The sequence below is a fragment of the Miniopterus schreibersii genome, assembly GCF_964146895.1.
Source record: "Miniopterus schreibersii genome assembly, chromosome: 20".
In the NCBI taxonomy this organism is placed as follows: Eukaryota; Metazoa; Chordata; class Mammalia; order Chiroptera; family Miniopteridae; genus Miniopterus; species Miniopterus schreibersii.
The window spans coordinates 16,729,276-16,746,992 of record NC_138122.1 but is presented as its reverse complement, the minus strand read 5'-3'; the positions used below and the strand labels follow the sequence as shown (position 1 = coordinate 16,746,992).

General features: G+C 45.7%; 1 protein-coding gene across 1 annotated transcript in view; it reads left to right on the top strand.

The window, feature by feature from the left end:
• Positions 1 to 17,434, top strand: part of KREMEN1 (kringle containing transmembrane protein 1) — a 49,496-nt gene extending 32,062 nt beyond the window's left edge. The window contains exons 4-9 of the mRNA XM_081123314.1: positions 4,453 to 4,577; positions 4,930 to 5,083; positions 9,088 to 9,420; positions 10,348 to 10,506; positions 11,681 to 11,765; positions 13,262 to 17,434. Of these exons, the coding sequence (XP_080979440.1) occupies positions 4,453 to 4,577; positions 4,930 to 5,083; positions 9,088 to 9,420; positions 10,348 to 10,506; positions 11,681 to 11,765; positions 13,262 to 13,430 (1,025 nt within the window). The 3' untranslated portion in view covers positions 13,431 to 17,434. The remainder of the gene's footprint in view (positions 1 to 4,452; positions 4,578 to 4,929; positions 5,084 to 9,087; positions 9,421 to 10,347; positions 10,507 to 11,680; positions 11,766 to 13,261) is intronic.
• The last annotated feature ends 283 nt before the right edge of the window (positions 17,435 to 17,717 follow it).

Here is a 17,717-nt window from a genome sequence, read left to right as displayed (position 1 = left end):
AATAAACACTGTTTACTTGGCACATACTATCTTGCCAGGTCTTGTGGTGTCTACTTTATTTATATTATCTTCTTTTAATTTTTCTTTGAGGCCTGTATTGTTTCTCATTCCACTATTGATAAAACAGCTTGGAAAGGCTGTGGTGAAGGGGCTACAATTCACCTAGGGTTTGATTCCAAAGCCTACGTTTGTCACCATTGGACAGATGTCACCTTCTGGGCAGATGAAGATAGCACTACTGCCCTTCAAGATAGTGCCAAGTACTGGGAAGGGAACAGGGAAAAACAACTCCTGAGCTTTAATATGGATGGCAGAAGGTAGGGAGCAAAAAGGTCCTCTTTAGAAACTATTCTTATTTTTCACACAATTCTGATAAGCTTGGTTTTGTTCTAAGCCTAAGAAGCAGCAAATTAAGAAGAGCATAAGCAAAGACTTCGGGCACTGACAGCAGCAAGAAGTAGGTGCTAAGACTCCTTCCAGTTCAAATGTTCTGAGAGTTCAGCAGCTATGGCAGTAACCAAGGAGACAGATTAAATATTAAAGTCAGACACAGCAACATTAAAATAGGACACCAGGCCCCTCCGGAGTGGCTCAGTTGGTTGAGCATCGCCCCGTGCACTGAAAGGTTAAAGGTTGCCGGTTCAATTCCTGGTCGGGGCACGTACCTGGGTTGTGTGTTTGATCCCAGGTAGGGTCACATACAGAAGGCAATGATCAGTGTTTCTTTCTCTCTCTCTCTCTCTCTCTCTTTCTCTCTCTCTTCCCCCCTCTGCCCCTCTCCCCCTTCCTCTCTCTAAGCATGTCCTCAGGTGAGGATTAAAAATATAAGAAAATAGTACACCAGTCGGGGCCATTTGTTGAAGTACATTTGATGATCTCAAGCCACCAGGGAAATGATGCTCAGGTTACAGTCATAAGTAGGGAAGAGTATTCCATGCAGAGGGAACAGCATGTGCAAAAGTCCAGAGGCCAGAAACCAATGTGTGTTTGGGAAACTTGCAAATACACTGTGATTTATTTTGACCTACTTATATAATGTGAGCCCAGGGATAGAGGGGTGATCCGGATAGGGAAGGAGAAGGGGAGCAGCACAGATGGGGCAAGGCCTTGTGAAACATGTGAGAGAGTTTGGACTTCACCCCGAGGGGCGGCCAGGGATATTTGAGGGTTTTGAGCAGGACCTCTGCATACCTCTCCAGCTCCTGTTTCTTTTCTCTCTCTGTCACTGGTTATACTCGCTTCTTTTTGTTCCTGCAAAGGCCAGGGTCATTCTCACCTTAGGCCTCTGCTCTTGCCACTGCTTCTGCCTGGAATATACTATAAAGATATTCTGGGTGCAGTGTACTAATTAGGTTAGAGTAGGGTGAGCCTAGAAACAGCGATTGAATAGGGGGCCAATGCAACGATCTAAGAGGGAGGATCTAAACTGGGCAAGTAAGTGGCAGTGTGGACAGGGAGACATGGACAGATGTCTGCAATATTTTAGGAGGTAGAACTGACAGTGTCCAGCAAGTGATTGACGTGAATGGCAAGGATGATACCTCAGGCCACTGATATTCCAAAAATGGAGTAGCAACCTGGTGTGATCTGATTTCCAGTGATCTACCTCACGATGTGTTTTAGGACCTCACTGCTTGCGTGGAACATGAGCTGCCTGGATTTGCTTGCTGAATTGTTGTGAATAGGTTCCAGCTGCATAAATGCAACCCATGGCCTTGTTTATGTCTAATCTTCACATTTATGATTATGTGCCTTGGGCTCTCTATAAACTAATACCTAATAACATGCTTTCTGGTGAGCATAATGGAATAAATGAGACAAAAATCAAAGTAAATGACCAAGATAATCATGATCAAGTAGCTCTTATTAAGAACCATTAAGTGCATGGCTTGGGTTTTCATATGCAAGGTCCCTTTAACAAACTTGGCTTATGTGATACGCTCCCCACTAAAGATGCTTAACTCACTACATTTGTTTAAACTCTAAAACCCAGCCATTCCCAAACCAGGCCCCCTGAACACTAGGTTTCTACTGCCAGAGTTTTTCTGTTTACATTTGCTACTATAGAGATTTGGTTTGTTTCCGAAAGATGCATTTTAGCATTTGTGTGGTGAGCCACATTTGTTATATTTGAACCACGTGTGACGTAAGGAAGACGAGTAACCATTTAGCTTAGACGGGGAGGGGGGCTCTCTGGGTTAGCAGAGAAACTTCCTGCCAATTTAAAAGGAGCTGGTTAGATGTAGATGGTGGCAGAAATTAAAAGTGTGTGTGTGTACATACACACATATATGTGTGTATATTTTTAGATGTCAAAAGACTAATGTGGATATAAAGCTTATTAAACTGGACCATGCAGTTTGCCAGGCTTGAACACAAAGGGAAAAAACTTTCTTAGAGTCTATATGGCTTACTTTGGAGTTGAATAACATATGACTCTTAACTGACTTAGAAGTGCTTCTAGGACCAGGCCTCATTCATGTCTTATTATAGCTTCAGTTATATAAATTGCAGGGAGCCAAACAGAGAAAGTAGGAAAAGGGCTTCATCTGATAGTCGAGTGGTTCATAAATTAATAACACAGATGGAAAACTAAGGTCCAGAGAGGTTGATATGTCCATGGGCTACAATAAATTCATTCCTTCATTCAATAAACATATATTTAGTATGTATTATATTGATGTATTAGTTAGCTCTTTCTATATAACAAATTACCCCAAAATGTAGTGACTTAAAACAGCATGCATTTATTGTCTCACACTTCCTGTGGGTCAGAAAATCTGCATTATCTGGGTTCCCTGCTTCAAGGTCTTCCATTAGGCTGCAGTCAAGGTATCTGCTAGGCTAGAGTCACATCTGACAGCTCCACTGGGGAAGGATCTACTGCAAGCATACATAATCATTAGTAGGATTCAGTCTTTGGAGAAACTGAAAGTCTTGGTTTCTTGCTGGCTGTTGGCTGTGGGCATCCTCAGTTCCTTGCCACATGACCTCTCTGACATGGCATATTGCTTCATCAAACTATATAAGCCAAGAATGAAATAGAGAGAGTTACTAGCAAGACAAAAGTCACAGTCTCTTGTAACCTAATCACAGAAGTGGCATTCCATCAACTTTGCCACATTTTGTTGGTCAAAAGCAAGTCACTACTCCAACCCATACGCAAGGGGAAGGGATTACACAAGGGGACGACCACCAGGAGGTGGGGATCATTGAGGGCCATCTTTAAAAGCCGTCTACCACAGTTGGTACATATATTCAGGTTTCCTTTTTTTTTTTTTTTTTAATATATCTTTATTGATTTCAGAGAGAGGAAAGGAGACGGAGAGAGAGAGACAGAAACATCAATGATGAGAGAGTCATTGATGGAGCCTGCAACCCGGGCATGTGCCCTGACCGGGAATCCAACCCCGATCGCCTGGATCCCAGGTCGACGCTCAACCGCTGAGCCACACCCGGCCGGGCTATATTCAGGTTTCTTTACTGTCAGATACAGCTTTTTATACTAGACCAAACCATCTGATTGTGCAATTGTGAAACAATAATATGTTTACTGTGATAGGCCAAAAAATGTGCCCCCCTCCCCGAAAAAATGTCTATGTAATCCCTTACAGCGAATAAGGGACTTTGCAGGTATGATTAAGTTAAGGAGTTTGAGATGGAGAGATTATCCTGAATTATCCAGGTAAGACCCAATGTAATTACACAGGTCCTTATAACAGAGAGGCAGAGGATCAGAGGTAGAGAAGGTGTTGTAATGATGGAAGCAGAGGCTGGAATGGTGCATCCATAAGCCAAGGAATAGGGGCAGCTTCTAGGAGATGGAAAAGGCAAGGAACAGAGGCTCTTCCCTTGAGCCTTGAGAAGGAACATCAGCTGTCACCTTGATTTTAGCCCCATAACACCCATTTAGTACTTCTGACCTAAATGTTCCTGTAAGATAATAAGGAGTGGCTGTTTTAAGCCACTAGGTTTGTGGCAATTTGTTCTAGTAGCAATAGGAAACTAATACACTTACCAAAAGGCCTTGAGGAAACCTACTTGGGGAGCTTTTTAAGGATCAAGGGGAGGCACGAGGCATAGGACGATGGGCTTCCAAGGGATTTCCCTGCCCTCCAACGACTCTGAAACAATTTACATAGTGTAGCTTCGATTTTTAGGAAAATGTTTCTAGTTCTCTTTAATACTAAATTCTATCAATAATGAGCAGGTAAAAAAATGTCATAGGGTTAGTTATATAGGCCTCAAATACTCTTCAAAATAAACAAAACCATGGCATTTAGCAGAAGATACTAAGGCTTCCATTTTTAAAGCTTGTTGCTTGTTATTTATTTGTGCCTTAGGAGTGGAAATATTGGCTGAGATGAAAGTACCTGGCACAAAACGCTTTTCCTTCTTGTTGTTTCACAGCCAGATGTTGTGAAATTCTTTTGTTTTTCTTTTTTTCTCCAGTGCCTGGAAACCTTGGCTGCTACAAGGATCATGGAAACCCACCTCCTCTAACTGGTGCCAGTAAAACATCTAACAAACTCACCATACAAACCTGCATCAGTTTTTGTCGGAGTCAGAGGTTCAAGGTAGTTGCTCTGTGGCTATTTATCTATAGAACATTCAATAAAATGTTTACTGTTACTATTATTAATGTTTCAAGCTTTTGGGATTTCCCCCCTTAAAACTTACTTGAATTCAGAAGAACTGCAGACATTTAAAAGGGATGTTCACTGAAGGGGAAACACGGTGGTGATGCATAGTTACTGATCAGTGTGTAATACAGTATCATAGGAATGGGAAAAGGGAGAGGTCTCAGGGGACGGCTGGGCTAGGAAGATGAGGCTGGTTGCTTGCTGGGGACCAACCTTGCTGGGCCCCTTCAGGTCACTTGACATCCCTGATTGACACTTACTAAGTACTGTGTCTTTGTTGTGGCAGTTCGCTGGGATGGAGTCAGGCTATGCTTGCTTCTGTGGAAACAATCCTGATTACTGGAAGTATGGGGAGGCAGCCAGTACTGAGTGCAACAGCGTCTGCTTCGGGGATCACACCCAGCCCTGTGGTGGGGATGGCCGGATCATCCTCTTTGACAGTGAGTATGCCCTGTCAAATAAGATCTCTTGTTTATTTGTGTATGTTTTTAAATCTATTTTTTTTAGAGAGGAAGGAAGGAAGAGAGAGAAACATCGATTTGTTGTTCCACTTGTTTATGCATTCACTGGTTGCTTCTTGTGTCCAAAACCTTGGCGTATCAGGATGACACTCTAACCAACTGAGCTACCTGGCTAGGGCCCCTCTGGTTTTGTCTTGTTTTTTTTAAAAGGACGCTTGCTCTGGCCAGCGTGGCTCAGTTGTTGGGGCGCCTGTATTCTATGTGTATAGTGCTGTCTTTTGAAAATGTCATATAAGTGGAATCATACGTTACTTAACCATTTGTGTCTGGCGTCTTTCACTTAAACTAATGATTTTGAGATGCACCTATGTTGTTTCGGTAGTTCCATTTTATTCTAAAAAGCATGCCTTTGTACAAATGCATCCCAATTTTTTCATCCATTTACAGTTGATAAACATTGATCTGTCTATGATAGAAGTGCTATAAAGCTGCTAAAAGCATAGGTGTACGGCGTTTATGTGGACATATGTTTTCATTTCTTTTGGGTAAATAGTAGTTCCAAGATTTCTGGGTCATATGCTAAGTGAGTGTTTAACCTTTATAAGACACTGCCAACTGTTTTCCAAAGTGGCTATCCATACCATTTTGCATTCTCAACATATGAGACTTCCAGTTGCTCCTCTACATTCTCACATGAACTTCTGTATTGCCTGTTTTTTAAATTTTAGCCATTCTAGCCCAGCTGGGCGTGGCTCAGCAGTTGAGCATCAACCTAGGATCCAGGCGATCAGGGTTCGATTCCCTGTCAGGGCACATGCCCACTTGCAGGCTCGATCAATGACCCTCTCATCATTGATGTTTCTATCTCTCTCTCTCCCTCTCCTTTCTTCTCTCTGAAATCAATAAAAGATATTTTTTAAAAAATAATAATAATAAATTTTAGCCATTCTTTCAGCTGTGTGGTGGTAACTCATTGCAATTTTAATTTGCATTTCCATAATTATTTATGATGTTGAACATCTTTTCTTGTTCTTATTTGCCATCTGGTATCAAATTCTTTTGGCCTAAAGAAGTTTCTTTAGCATTTTTTCTAACACAAGTCTGCTGTCAGTGGTCTCTCTCAGCTTTGAGAAAGCCTTAATTCACCTTCAATTTTTTTAAGTATTTCTGCTGGATATTGAATTCTATACTGACAGTTTTTCTTTTTTTAGTACTTAAAAAAATTTTCTTCTTTGTGACTTGCATAGTTTCTAGAGATGTCTGCGCTATCTTTGTTCCCCTGTACATGGTCTTTTCCCTTCGGCCTGCTTTCAGGATTTTATCTTTGTTTTGGGGTTTCAACATTTAACTATGATGTGTTTAGGTTGTTTTCCTTAATGTTTATTTTTTTATTTATTTGCTTGGAGTTTGCTGAGATTATTAAATTACTTTTCATTGACCTTGGAGCATTCTCAGCCATTTATTTTCTCTTCAAATATTTCTTCTGCCCTGTTATCTTTCTCTTCTCTTTCTGAGACTCCAGTTACATATTGTTAGACCACTTGATATTGTCCCACAGCTGTTGGATGCTGTTTTGCTTTTTTCACTTGTTTTTTTTCTCTGTATTTCATTATGGATAATTTCTATTGACCTATCTTCCAATGTTTTGATTCTTTCCTCAGCTTTGTGTAGTCTGTTTATAAGCCCATCAAAGGAATTTTTTAAAATCTCTGATAATTGTTTGTTTTGTTTCTAGCCTTTACATTTGACTCTTTTTATGGTTTTCATATCTCTGCTGAAATTTCCAATCTGTTCAAGCACAAAGTCCATCTTTTCCACTAGGTACTTTATGTATTAATCATGTAGTCTCTGGTAGTCCTAATGTCTGGGTCATTATAGAGTCTGGCTCTGTGGATTGTTTTCTCTCTCCTTTTTGAAAATTGAGATGTAATCAACATTGTGTTTGTTTTAGGTTTACAACATAATGATTTGAGGTATATATACATATACATATATATATATATTTACCAGATGTTTTGTCTCTTGACAATGAGTCTTTTTCCCCTTTTTCTTTCTTGCTTGCTGACTTTCTTGCTTTTAAGTGTGTGTTGTAATATTTTATGCCATAAATGATGTATAGAAGAAAGCAGAGACTAGGGTAAATAGAACTGACACCTGAAAAGGGACAGGCCTGCTTAGTGGGGATTGAGCCTTCCTGTCAGTGGTGAGCTGGGTTGGGTTTTCTTGTTTCTGTCATCATCTTCAACGCACATGAGGCTTCAGACTCCTTCAGTGATGAGCTGCTGTTGCTGTGTGCTTAGTGTGGCGCCTGAGATGCCAGTGGGTTTTTTTTTCAGTGTTCCTGTTTCACCCTCAGCTTTGAGCAGTTTCTATATGCCTATGCCACAGAGGGGATCTCCCCCACCAATGGTAGACTGCTGTTACTCTGTGAGGCCGGGGGTGGAGACTGTCTTGGTTCTCCTGTCCATCCTCAGTCTTAGACAGGACATGTTACTGGGCTTCAGGGTGGGACCTTTTCAGCATCCCTGCACCCCCTCCCTCTCCTTGGCAGCTAAACACTGTCTTGCATCTGTGGTGGCTCTTGGGAAGGAGAGTTTCCTGCCCCTGCTTTCATTGGTGCAGGATCCTGGGGTTCAGGGCAACCAGGGGCTGATGGCTTTTGCCTCTGCTCTTCCCCCAGAAGCAGATCTTTGCCTGGTTGCTTTGGTAGAAAGGAGAGAGTTTCCTACTCCCTCCTCCCCAGGGGCAAACAGGTTTTGTTTCTACCTTGGCTCTGGGAGCAAGAGGGTTTGCTGCCCCTCTCCCAGTAGCTTAAGGCTTTGGTACCTTTGGGAGGGGGACTCTGGTGGGCTCTGGGTGGAGGCCTGCCCAGAATTGCCTGCAGTGAGTGCAGACCCCTGTGGTCTGGGGCTCCCTGTTTTCTAGACTAAAAGGCTGGCCCACACTCGAACTTTAGGAATTTGTTAAAATTTTAGCTGCTTTCTTCTTACTTGCTTTTGTGGCAGCTACCTCTTCCTCTCCTGCTCTGTCAAAGATGAAACACTTTTGTGTGGCCTGACTCTGCTTGGAGGGGCTTCTTACTGTTTAGAATTAAATTCCCTTTGTCTGCAGACTTCAGCTTTCGGATAGGTTGGTAAAGTTTTGAGCTTTTTCTTGTTGTTTGGATGGAAGCAGCATCCTCTTACTGCTTTCTACATCCTAAAGGGAAGCAGAACTCCCCCAAAGCTTTTTAAATCCCAGCCCTACACTCCCTCTCAAGGACGTTCACTTCCAGGGCCTTGTTTACACTTCACCACCTAAGATACGGTCAAGTGGGTATATACCCTTCCTAGAACCTGCAGGTCAAAAACAAGAATCCAGAGAAATCAGATGTGCTAATTAATACAGAGTGATCAGAACCAAGTGAGTCTCCTCCAGGCAGGAAGTAATTTTTCGTGTGGACCCTCATGTGTGCATTTCACCTCTAAGGTATCAGGGATGCCCCAGTGCTGTAAAGCCCTTCTCTTTTCATGATTTTACCTCATGGAGTTCCTCCTCTGCAAAGAGGTCCCAGTGTTTTCATGTGCTTTATCTCATCTGTCCTCACATATTCATGTGATACGAGAGCAGGTGGTGATCTCTCCATCCTCAAAACTGAGAGAAACGACAGGCCTGGAAGTGAAGGATCACATGGCTCAGCTGGTCCCAAACCCAGACTCTCTGACTCCAGCCTGGCCCCCACCTCGGTCACACCACTGTACTGTGTGCTAATTCTAAGATCTCCTGGGCAAAAAAAAAAAGCTTCCAAAGTCATTTGTTCAGGGTTTAAGTGATTCATTTTGTGATTTGATCCTGAAACAGAAGACAGTCTGGTTTTATAGACAAAAAACAATATCCTAAGCTGGATCACATTCATTCAGAAGAGTTTTGTTTGTAACTTTTTGGAAAGTGAGCCCTGTGGCTGAGTCCCAGGCTGAGGGCCGGTATCCTTTTGTCTTCCACAGCTCTCGTTGGCGCCTGCGGTGGAAATTACTCGGCCATGACATCTGTTGTCTATTCCCCTGACTTTCCTGACACCTACGCCACAGGGAGGGTCTGCTATTGGACCATTAGGGTGCCAGGAGCCTCCCACATCCACTTCAACTTCATCTTATTTGACATCAGGGATTCTGCAGACATGGTGGAGCTACTGGACGGCTACACCCACCGAGTCCTGGTCCGTTTCAATGGAAGGAACCGCCCACCTCTGTCCTTTAATGTCTCTCTGGATTTTGTCATTCTGTATTTCTTCTCTGATCGCATCAATCAGGCCCAAGGATTTGCTGTCTTGTACCAAGGTAAGACTTCCCTGCATGCCTCAGGCTCCTCTTGCACACCCTGTGACCTGTGGACCTTGGGCAGTTCTTGCCAGGAGGTCTTAGTCAGGAGCTACTGACTTAACTTCCAGATTTTCCCATCTCCTACTTCATAACTTGTATACGTTTCATGATACAGAAAAGACGTAAAGCCTGTCAATTTTGCCATGTTAGTAGTTCTAATGACAGTTTTCATGGGAGGGTTAAAAGAACAACCAAAAGAAAGAGCTGAAGTTGGTAGAATTGGAAGGCTCTAAGGAGGTCAGCTGGTCCTTCCTTCTGCCTCTCCTGATCATTTGGTCCTTCCTTCTGCCTCTCAGGATCTCAGCCAGTCCCAAAAGAGTGGTTTCCCATCTTTCTTCAAATCCTCCTAGATGGACCCCACTCTCTGCCTCTCTAATGTGGACACATGTTCTGGGCATGTCTCTGCCAGCACTTGAGAAACGCAGGGTGTCTAAGACCTAGTCTTTGTCCTAGATGTCAAGGGTTTCAAGAAGAGCTCAGTCAGCGTGTGCTACAAGGAGTCAGAGGGAGGAGGCCTCCCCACAGGCAGGACAGTCTTGCAGAACAGGAGGATTTGGGTCGATAGATAGGAAAGAAGAGGGCTTCAGGCAGAAGGAGCCATAGCTGCAAAAGTACAAGGATTGGAAAACGATAAAGTAGGCTCAGATGTCCACAAACAGACCAAATGATTAGAAGTTAACAGCTCATTCCTTCTGCCTCCTTCAGAGCCAAGGACTGACAGGTTCTGTTTGGGGAACAGTAGAGAGAATTGCACCCAGAATTGGATCAATGAAAACAACCTTTCTACCTAACCAATAGCTCCTCTACATAACCAATGCCTCCTCCTCCATAGCTCTTTATTGTCTTTATCAGCTTTTCCACAGTTAATTCCTTTTGATCTTCCAGCCATCAAGGAAGAACCGCCACAAGAGAGGCCCACTGCCAACCAGACACTAGCCGAAGTAATCACGGAGCAGGCAAACCTCAGCATCAGTGCTGCCCGGTCCTCCAAAGTCCTTTACGTCATCACCACCAGCCCCAGCCACCCACCACAGACTGTCCCAGGTAACAGTTACTGAACACCATCAAAGGGGGTGGAAGCCAAGGAGCTGGAAGGCAGCTTTCTTGGCAGTTACAGAATTAGAGAGCTCTTGAGTATTTCTCATTCCAAGGCAGGTTGGGGGTCCTGGCTCTGTCACTATGTTTGTCCTGGCCTTTGAGAGACATGTTCTCGTTAGCTTGACTCTTTAGTCCTTAGGAAAAGTGCTCACCTCCATAGAGCCAACATGTGTGCCTTTTGTACATTGTGGTTAATCAGCTAATCCAGAGTTTTATCACATTGAGAATATTTTTCTAGAGCCCCAAGTTGTAGCTCCCTAAATTGGCAATTTCAAGCATTCTATTCATTCATTCATTCATTCATTCATTCATTCATTCATTTAAAAGATATGTAAGTGCTTTAATGGTGCCAGGTGCTGTCTTAGGCACTGGACTATACAATGAACCAAACAAAATCTGCTCTCCAGCAGCTTATAAGTGGGAAGAGAAAGACAAGAAGGAAAATTAAAAGTCAGATAGTGGTAAGAGCTATGAAGAAAAGTCATGCAGGGGAAGGACAGAGAGTGGATGATGGTCTTGTGGTTTAAGCTGGCCAATTTGGTTGGGACAGTCTTCTATTCTCTTTTCTGCCAAGGAAGTTGGGGCCTTTATGAGCTGAAAGATCTCCAGTGTATTGTTAGCAATTAGTTAGCCTAGAGATTTTCAGACTATTCTCCAGGTCCTCTGCAGGACCCTCCACAGAAGGTCAGGGATGAGAGCCTCTCCATTGCTTGCCCCACATCATTTGTTTGTGTATCCTGATAGGATTTCACAGGTAACACATCTCATTCCTCAGATGAGGAAACTGAGGCCCATAGAGTTTATGTAACTCATCTGTGGTTTCGCAGTGGATCTAGTAGTAGAGACAGAATGTGCACCACCACTTTCAACTCTGAGTCCAGTGCATTTTGGACCACACCACCTACCTCTCTCCAAGAGGGAGCTCTAAAGCCAGGCAAGGTGCTCAGAAGGCTGGGACTCCATGCCCACCTGGCTCTTAGCTACATTTGGTGGCTGTTCCCACCTGCAAGGAGCTCCTTGGCCAGACCTGCCTCTCTGGGGCTGCCAGCGTTCACTCAGGGTTTCCTTCTGAAAGCTGAGCTCAAAGAGGTCTGATGAACCTTGTCTTTTGCACTTGCAGGATGGACCGTGTATGGCCTGGCAACTCTCCTCATCCTCACAGTCACAGCCATTGTAGCAAAGATACTTCTTCACGTCACATTCAAGTGAGTACGACAGAGCTGCCCAATTCCAGGAGTGAAGGCTCAGAGCTCCTTGTCTACTGTGCTTCATTTGTCTGGGTAAAAGTGTAACATCAGAACATGATCCGAAAGCCCTTAGTCCTAGGGAACATCGGATAGTAGACATTTCTCATTCTCTGTAGAGTGAAATGTACAACTGGACAAATGTCACTAAGGTTTGAAGGATTGTGTTTGCTCCTGTATCCAAAGGATACAATTTCAAGGAGGATTGAAACAGCCTGGACATAAAAACCAACAGTTTCCATTTTTTGCCTCCTGCCTTGAAGAGTTCTTGATGCAAGAGCAAAGATTGCTAGGACAATACCATGCGTATATCCTGATGCCTTCTAAAAACTGGGAAACATTATTAGGAAGAGAATTCTAACATTTTATTAACTATTGCTTAATAGTCATTTTAAGGCATTTTTTTAAAGAAGCTTAGGAAGCATTGTCCTTCAATTCTGACCAATTTGGAAAAAAACATTTGGAAAAAAACATGTCATAAGGGAAGGAAGGGGCTCCTGAAGTTTGTGTATTTATGGAGGGGAGTCCTTTCTAATTTTTTTCTAGACTTCCACTCTGTCTTTCCTGTGGTTCCCTGTCCAGGCTCTCTCCATTTCCTTCTTTTCTTCTTCAGTTTTATTGAGATATAATTGATATACAGGCTATCTGCATTTCAAGGCCTTCTCACTAGCCCTCTGCCATTTTATACATTAAATGATGGCTCCTCCATTGCCCTGGGAAGGCTGCCCTTGGTCACACTGGATCCACCCATAGGCCTCTCCACCCTGCGCTTTACATTTTTCAGTGGAAACACTGTCATTATTGTTTACTGAGCCCACTCACATGCCAATTTATATATATGATTTTTTTTTAAGTCACAATTCACGTGTTCTGGAAGCCTCTCAGGCACAGTCCTGACCACATGTCTCCTACAGCAGCAGGAGAGCAGGAGGCTTCCTATAGGACCCAGCAGTTCACAGCATGCTGAGGCCCTAAATTACATGTCTGCCTCCCATCTGACATTGGAATCCCTCTGCAGCTTCCCTGCCATGCAGCATTGGTGGTAAAGCAGGACCCACTTCAAGCAGAGTGGTTCTGCCTTTGTCCCGTTTTAACTAGGTGAGCTTCTGGGTAAATGTCATTTGAAGAAAGAGTTCTTCTATTTTAAAAAACACCAAGAATTTGAAAACTCATAATGTGTCTCAATACAGCCCTTTCCAGATTTGAGTAATACTGCGAGTTAGAAAATTCTTTGTTAAACTGAGCTGGAATCTGCCCCGCTGCACTCCCACCCCACAGGACATGTTTTGTCGGCACAATAGTCCTTCAGATCTCTAAAGGCAGCTATTAGATCTTTCCCATGACCTCGCCTCACTGAGAGTCCCATTTCACAGGTACAGGTGTCTCATGAGATGGTAGGTTGTTTGGGATGCTTTTTCTATTGGACACAGAGAACTCCAATTTTTTTTGTTTGACAGATCACACCGTGTTCCTGCTTCAGGAGACCTTAGGGATTGTCATCAACCAGGGACATCAGGGGAAATCTGGAGCATTTTTTATAAGCCTTCTACTTCGATTTCCATCTTTAAGAAGAAGCTCAAGGGTCAGAGTCAACAAGATGACCGTAACCCTCTTGTGAGTGACTAAAAGCTCCCCCCACGCCCAGGACAGGAGGTTCCTCTGAGCTCAAGGCCACAGGGACCACCCCTCCCATGGTGTCTCCTGAAGAACTCTCCCCTGCCCCTCCCTTGGCCTCTTCTGAGGCACCTGCCAGTGGACTGGGAAGGGGCGCCCTGCTTCAGGGTAGGCGTAGCCCGGATCCATCCTGCTTCTTCAGCTGCACTTGGAGAGACTCAGGGTCCCAGGTCCGGACCCTCCTGTGCGTGTGTCTCTCTCTCTGATCCAGGAGTGGGCGTGTCAGGGCATGGGGGCTGAGATTACAAAGATGCCGTGTCTGGCACTGGTCTCGGGTACATTCTAGGTGACTGTCGGGTGGTGGGTAAGTGTAGTGTGTGTTGAGTCATACTCGCTTCTTCTCTGTTCTCTCCACACACAGATCATTTTCTCCCAGTCTTTATGGTTTGGAAAGGGGCCAGATGGAGAATTCTGAGGTTCTCTTGAGGGTTGGCCTGGTCCTCTACTCCTGGGTGTTAGCATCCCCAAAACCCTCAAGGGAGCCTGTGCTCTGTGCTGACTGCGGCTTTGCTCTCCAGGTGCTAGATGAGAAGAGGCCTCCTCCAACCTTGGACAGCCTGTGAATTAGGTCTGCTGACCCCCACTCATGTCAAACCTGAAATCTTCCACATTTGGGCTTTTTTCCATAGCTTAGTGACCAGCACAGCCAGCTTGTGGAGTGGTCCTATCAAACATCCACTGATTTATTCACACAGCAGACTTTGCTAGAAGCTTTTATAGGTGCTCAGTAATTCCTTGTTGGATTGGATTTGTCTGGCCTTGCCCCCAAACAGCGTGGGGTCCTGTGGCACCTGAACCTGGCCTTCATCTCTCCATGATTCTCTAAGCTGACTCTCAGTTCAGAACAGGGAGTATAAATATCATGGTGTGGCATTTAGGCAGCATAATGTGAGTCAGGGTGCCAGCAGCCCCTCCTTTAGCTGTCCCTCTTTGTAAAAGATGAAAGTCACCCCTCAGCCTGCCCCTTCTTATGGGAACAGAGTGGGGTTTGGAATGACTTGGTGGGGAAGGAGTGGGCTGTTACCCCTAGTCCTACACTACCCTGTCCTTCAGGTGGGGAGGTGAATCACAGAGATGACATGAGGAGTGAGAGGGAGGGTTTGGTAACTGGAGACCCCCTGAAGATAGGCCTCTGAAAATTGAGAGCTGCAAATGCAGTGGCCACTGCTTGTGAGAGTCAGTGCCATCTCCAATTTAGAAGTGCCCACCACCCAAAAGCAGGCTTTGTCAACGGCAGCTGAGAAGAGCAGCCTGTGCCTCTGAAGGCTGGGCCTGATCCTTGGTCAGAACATGACTCTCCCTAAGGCGCTCAAGCCTTGGGTCTTGCTGTGCCTCTGGCCTCACAGGTTCCCTCTTGGAGCACTCTGCCTACATTCCCCAAGTCCCCAAGTGCCTGCCCCAGCACTTCCTGGGGTTCTGCCATTAACTGGCTGCTGCCAGAAAAACAGAGGGCCGAATGGGGACAGCTGGGAGGTGTCTGCAGGGAAAGGTGACACTTGGCAACCAGGAGAGATGCTAAGAGCTGGCAAGCAGAGGGGCCTTCAGAAGAGGGAAATGGGGCAGTGTGTCCACAGAAGGGTAGGGGCACTGCCCCCGGCACCATGTGGCGCCCACGATGAGCATGGATCTGCTTGGTGCTGTCTTCACACTTTGATCTGGAAAGGGCGATTACTCGGGAGCAGCTGTCTGCAGGCCCCTGGGTCTGGAGACAGAGGTCTGTCCCATACAAGGACCACTGGATATACACTGACATGTGCTGTCTCCCTTCAAAGCTATTCCTGGCTTTTGAGGAATCTCCTCTCAAACACAAAGTGTCAGGTGTGGAGTCACAAAGGGCACTGAGCTGTGAATAGACCCACTCGTGGCACCAAGGGAATGTGGAATTTCGCAAAGGGTTCACCCAGCCGAGAGCCAATTGTTCAGCTGCCCAAGGCTTATTGTGATCACTGGCCTTTGGGGCCACCTGCCTGCCCTGCTCACCTCACACTGGTCACAGGGGCCAAGCCCCAAGTTAGTATGTTGTCTGAGCCTGCAGCAGGATCAGCCCTTCCTCAGAGATCCTGGAAGTGCTGGTGACACCCCAGTACTCTCCTTCTGGCTGGTCCTGGAACAACCCAGTGCCACCAGGATCGACTTATTGTCCAGGGAGGGACCACGGGAAGCCCAAACCAGCTTCAGCAGCATGGGGGGAGAGAGCTGTAAATTGTCTCAGGCCAAACCTCCACACACTCCTTGGCCACAGCCTGTGCATGGTCTTGGTTGGAACCTATCAACAACACCCCACAGAGGGTCCCCTGTGGCTAAGTAAACACCTGAGAAATAAATTGTCCCAGAAGAGGTGAGGTGTGCTTCAGGAGCATTGAAGGAGGAAGCGCTTGATCTTTTAAGACACTACTTTAGAAGAGAGAAAGTGGGGTTGGAAGTGATTAGAAAGGGTGACCCTGAGAAAAGTCCATTATAGGTCACATAGCAGAAGATTATGAAAGGAAGGGGGGGGCTCTGGGGACCACCCTGGACAGCAGGCTCCCTGTCCACAGCCTCTGCCCTGAGGTAGGTGAGTGGAGGATGCTGTAGGTGGGCGCCTCAGGACCTGTGTGCCCTCTTCATCCTGTTCCCTGCTGTCACCCAGGGCCGGCCCTCTCAGCGTGTATCCCAACATGAGGGAAGGCCTCTGGCGGCTGCTCTTGTTTCCTCCCGTGGCAAATGCGCCTTTTCTCAGCCATATTTCACAGTGTCCTTGGCCCCTCTAGAAGGCACTCGGTGCTCTGTGTTCTTCCCCACGTGTCACTGCTTACAGAGCAGAGGAGTAGGAGGGAACCCCGGGTTCCTTCCCCCACATCCCCCATGTCAGAACAGGGTGAGGCCTCTCTGGGTGTAAGTGAGGTAACTGGGTTGCTGTAATTTCTGGAGTGTGGGCTCTGGCTCAAGACTCCAATCAGCCAGAAACCCACAGAGATCAAAGCACTAATGAATACAGCTATCCTGGACCTCAGGCCAAACCTGTGGGGAAGGCCTCACCCACACGCCCATTGTCAGCCCAAGGCAGGAGTTGGCCTGACCCAGCTAAGGATCTGGCCAGGCTGTCCCAACACAACAGGGCATGCAGGTGTCGCCAAGCCTCCGTGTGTCCTGGCACTTAATCCTCACGAGCACTTAGTGGCCAGCCTCCGAGATCCCATCTCCCCTGCCTGACGAGGCCACCCCATGTCCCCCACAGAGCGAGCCCAGCTCCCTACTCCATAGCCCAGTCAGCTGGCACCCTCTTGGGTTTCGAATCTCCTATTTGGTGTTTGATATCTGCTTTTGTTACTACCTTGGGAATTTTTAACCTTTATCGTTTCCTCTGGTGTCTTTGTTTACCTTCCTTACCCTTCTACCTCCTGGCCAGGTCTCTCAGCTTAGCTGCCCTGGCGTGGGGTGTTTCTCAAACCTTCCAGCCGCAGCTGCCTCCCCTCAGGCTGGCCGGCTCAGGGGTGACAGGGCCTCACCCTCTGCCTGCAGACACCAGGGGGGTGCCCATTGCACAGGCTCCTCTGTCTTGCCGAGTCCAACATACTCAACGAGACAGAAGTGGGGTATGGAGGGAAGTCCTAGGCAAATCTACTGCTTCAGAAAGGATGTGTCTTCAGGAGCACGTGGTGAGGAGCTGCTGCCGCAGGGTTCACGCAGCATCCAGACCTGCCCACGTCCAGACTCACCTTCCCATGGGGAACTTGACTCTGGATGACAAGGCTTTATTTGTAAATATGCTCTTAATATGCAACTTTGAGAATAAAATAGAAACATCATGTATTTTAAAATATAAAATGAAGTGTGACGCACTGTATACAATTTAATATATATTTTTAGGATTTTGTTATTTAAGAAAATGGAATGTAATGGTACTTAACTTTTACAAAAGAGAGAAAAATGTTATTTTTACTGCCTGGAGAAAATAAATATTCTCATTGTTGTAGATACAGGGCGATGGGCCCTGGCTTGTTGTTTTTATGGGCACATGCTCCAAGAGCCCCCCAAACAAGGATGGTGTCACGTACTGGAAAGTCCTCTGCTGTTCTTAACTCTGTGCCAAGCCTCTCTGCAGCTTTGGCCCACAGTTGTTCTTCAGTTAGTAAGATCGGAAAGAGTTGGAATTCCAAATCAACACCCCATACAGTGGAGACGGGGGCAGTTCTCGGGGACAAGCACGAGGCTGCACTGAGAAAAACCTGGGCTTGAATTTGACCTTGAGTTGAGCAG